Source organism: Phalaenopsis equestris, unplaced genomic scaffold (genome assembly GCF_001263595.1).
Source record: "Phalaenopsis equestris unplaced genomic scaffold, ASM126359v1 Scaffold000002, whole genome shotgun sequence".
In the NCBI taxonomy this organism is placed as follows: Eukaryota; Viridiplantae; Streptophyta; class Magnoliopsida; order Asparagales; family Orchidaceae; genus Phalaenopsis; species Phalaenopsis equestris.
The window spans coordinates 23,265,508-23,269,607 of NW_018164444.1; the positions used below are offsets into that span (position 1 = coordinate 23,265,508).

Below are 4,100 nucleotides of genomic sequence, written 5' to 3' on the forward strand. Positions count from 1 at the left end.
AAATCAGATTTAATTTGAAGGAGGGGACACATAAAACATTTTGTAGAACAAAGTCAGCAAAATGGATGTTGCCTATGTGTGTGACAGTTGCAGTAGCTCCGTTAGGCAAGTGAACTTTTCGATTGATGACACTGGATTTTATAGTAAGTAGGTTGGTTGAATATACCATGTGATCTGTGGCTCCTATGTCAAGAATCCAGCCTATTTCTTTATAAAAAACAGAGGCACAAAAGATTTTACCTGAGATATCACTCATGACTGATGTACTGCCAACATGATTAGCCATCGAATTAGATTTGTTCTCTGCAAGTAGTGATATGAGGCTTTGATATTATTCAACTGTAAAGGTGAATGGTGTAGGACTGGTCGATGTATTGGTATCCGCATGGTTGGCTTTGGGAGCAAAATTTTTCCGTTCAGGTTTATTGCCCGTTGGATTGGTCCTTTGCAATTTCCTACAATCATTGATGGTGTGTCCCTGCCATCCACAGTAATCGCATTTGAGATGTGCCCGACATGTGTCTGAGGTATGCCCAATTTTGTGACATTTTCCACATTTTAAATGAGGATTTTTGGGCGTGAAAACCTTCTCTGGTTTTCGTGCATTATTCTTTACGGCAAAAGCTGAAGCTTCCGGCTGCGGCAAATTTACATTGTTCATGCCGCGTTTCTTTTCTTCTTGGAGCGCGAGAGAATGTGCTTTGCTGACATTGGAAAGGGGATCCATGAGCAAAATTTGTCCTCTTATACTAGTGTATATTTCATTAAGCCCCATGAGAAATTTCATGGTTTTCTGGTTTTGCTGAAACTGCATCACTTCCTTCATGACACCACACGTGCATTTAGGAATGTTATGGAGGGCGTCACGTTCATCCCATAGGCCTTTGAGCTTGGTGTAATAAGCTCCAACTGTCATATCGCCTTGCTTGCAATCGTGGATGGCTTCTTCGACATGGAAAATATGAACGTTGTTGGTACGAGAAAAACGTTCCTTCAAGTCGAGCCAGATTTCATGGGCACTCTCGTTATATATTATACTTGCTCCAATGTCTTCTGCAATTGAATTAAACAACCATGCCTTGACAAGGTTGTTGCAGCGCCTCCATTGTTGAAGTTCTGCGGTGGACGTCTCTGGTGGTTCTTGGACGGTGCCGTTGACAAAACCTTCTTTGTTTTTGATGTTGAGAGCCATCAACATGGCACGACTCCAAGAATTGTAGTTTTCTCCATTCAGCGGTTGCGTAACAAGCACGAGACCAGGTTGATCTGAGTAGTGGAGAAAAAAGGGGTCGTTCGGATTATTGAATTTGCTAGATTCAGGTTTTGCTGAATTTTGAGTTTCGTCTGCCATGTGTTTTGGCTTAGAAAGAAGATAGATGGGGTTTTTGCGTGGAAGAGGAGATGGTAAGACTCAGAATCGTGTTTGCTTTGATACCATGTTAAAACTCAGAATAATGTGGTGGAATACACACTTTTTCATTAATATGAATAAGGTTATAAATAACCCTTACAATAATCTTGTAAAAGGAAAAATAATAAAAGGTAAATGATATGAAAGGAAGGGTATAACACTTAATATCTCTAATAATTAATTCGCATTAATTATTAGGAGATATAGGAAATAACGTAAAATAGGTAAATAAATATCTCATTAATTTTAAGGAAATAATTTATTTACAAGAATAAATTATTTCCTATCATAACTCTAATTCTAAGGAAATAATTTATTTATAAGAATAAATTATTTCCTATCATAACTCTAATTCTAAGGAAATAATTTATTTATAAGAATAAATTATTTCCTATCATAACTCCTAACACTTATTGATTAATAAGGATGCAATTCCTCGTAACTGTGGAATGTGTTAATACAAAGTAACAGACATAAATTATAGTAGATGAATTGTTTAACAGAGTTTGAAAGAATCTTTATGTATTAGGGTTGTCTTTGCATTATAATTGACCATTTTTTTAGGAGAGAAGATCACAATCACAAGATCAATTATAATTGTTTTTTTTTTGTGTTGAAGGTTGGAATTGGTGTCAACATTATGCATTTTTTATTTATTTAAAGTACATGTCAACATTCTTACTAAGGAAAACCAATGAAGTTAGTTGAAAATTGATGACTTGCATCAACTTGAAAAGTAATGACATATGTTGATGGTATACATTAGCTTTATAGGCAATGATATATAGTAGCTTGCACGCGTCCTATAAGTGATGGATGTAAGGGAAGTTTATTTACATGTAATCGAATGATGATGTTCAAAAGGTTATAGTCAGATGATGGTGTTTGTAAGATCATAGACAAGTGACAACGGTTAGGATATTAAAATTATGCATTAATGCTTAGAATATTGCAGCTAGGCAAAGCTGTTGAGAGACCATAATTATGTGATGTTGGCTAGAAGGTCATAACTAGGAAAAAATAGGGTGATCCAATCAGTGACCTTAGTTAAGCAAAATTGGTTGAGAGACCATGTTCGGACGATGGTAGTTAATAATCTATAATTGGGCAAAAATAGTCTTGCAATGATAAATGAGTGAGAGTGGTTGGAAGATTATAGATGGACAACATTGGTTGGGTAACCATATTCAAAAGACCATAGTTGTTTGGTGGTGGCGTCGGAAGGAAATAATCGGGATGACAGTGACTGGGAGACTGAGCTCTAGCGACGGTTGTTGAGAAGTCCTAATCAGACGATGGTGATTGAGCGATAGCGATTGAGTGGTGACGATTGGGCAAGTATAGCTGAGTAGTTGTGGTTGATAGATTTTTTTTTTAGATTATCAAGATAGTTGATGATGGTTGAAAGATCAAAAATGTTGGGCGGTAACGCGGTAGTTAGGGATCGTAATTGAACAATGATGGTTGGGAGATCATAGTTATACAATGATGATTTAGAAATTGTATATTAATAAGAGTAGTTATATGATCATAATCAAGAAATGTGGGTTCAGGGACTATTCAATCTATGTTGGCCATGCAACCACGGTACGATGATCATCGTTTGGTTACCTTTATAAAGCCACTGTGGTCAAAATACTATATATGGGTGATGGTGGTCAGAAAATCATAATTGAATGCAATAAATGAGTCTTCATGGACAAATGATGAAGGTCGAGAGACTATATTCAAGCAATTATTCGACTATATAGGTATGTCAGTGATGGTCAGATGACAACAGTCTAATAAAATGGTTAGATGATAGTCCAATGATCACCATCTAAAGTAGTTCAACAATGAAGATTGGCAGCAACAACTTAACAACAATAGTTAGTTGGGTGTCATTCTGGCGTGATAGTTGGGCAACAACAATCAAACAATAGCAATCAATCATGCAAAGATAGTTTGACAATATTTATCCATTTGACCGCAATGGCCAGGCAAAGCACCGCAATTCTTTAAATATTTGAGTTTTAATCAATATTTAGTTCCTCTCATATTTCTTTTTGGGGGCTTTATAAATAATTTGTAGGAGTGAAATTTTTATAAATATTGCCAAAATTTGAAATAATTCATGAAACGGTCCAAATAAATCCCAATGATACGGTCCAAATAAATCCCAATGATCATAAGTTGTTTTTAGAATGTTTGACACTTATAAAAAATTTACAATTTAGCGCTCTCGAGCTTGTTAGAGATATCTTATCAAGTTGCTCAATTTTATTATATGTAAAAGTTAAAAATCATTTTTTTCCTCAGAGAATGTCCCAACTTGTCTCATCTAGATGTTAAATTTGATTGTAAGTTTACTAAAATCAAATATTATCTCAATATTTATTTATGATCAAATAGACTCTCACATGGCATTTCAATGGTTAAAGACGAAGAAATTTATATTCAAATTTAAAAAAAAAAATAAAATTACATAGCATGATTTAGATTGATAATTCTATGAGTTACATAAACGGTACATAAACATAGTCATGATGAAGACAATGGCATTGATAAAAAATTTCCATTGAGGTGGAAATAATAAAAATGATATTAAGGGCAATTACATTGGTAGTCATACATGTGTTTATGAATATGATGGTATAAGCAGTAAAAAAAATTATAGAATTATGTAATAAACTATGTGCCAACAAGACAC

At 34.7% G+C, this 4,100-nt stretch overlaps 2 protein-coding genes across 2 annotated transcripts in view; one reads left to right on the forward strand and one right to left on the reverse strand.

The window, feature by feature from the left end:
- Window positions 1-278, forward strand: part of LOC110035607 (fasciclin-like arabinogalactan protein 9) — a 5,012-nt gene extending 4,734 nt beyond the window's left edge. Inside the window, exon 3 of the mRNA XM_020739898.1 lies at window positions 223-278. Coding sequence (XP_020595557.1) covers window positions 223-278 — 56 coding nt within the window. The remainder of the gene's footprint in view (window positions 1-222) is intronic.
- Window positions 279-331: 53 nt separating this feature from the next.
- Window positions 332-1,351, reverse strand: LOC110035689. The gene has a single exon (XM_020739998.1). The coding sequence runs from the start codon at window positions 1,349-1,351 to the stop codon at window positions 332-334; it is 1,020 nt and encodes a 339-aa protein (XP_020595657.1).
- Window positions 1,352-4,100: the final 2,749 nt, after the last annotated feature.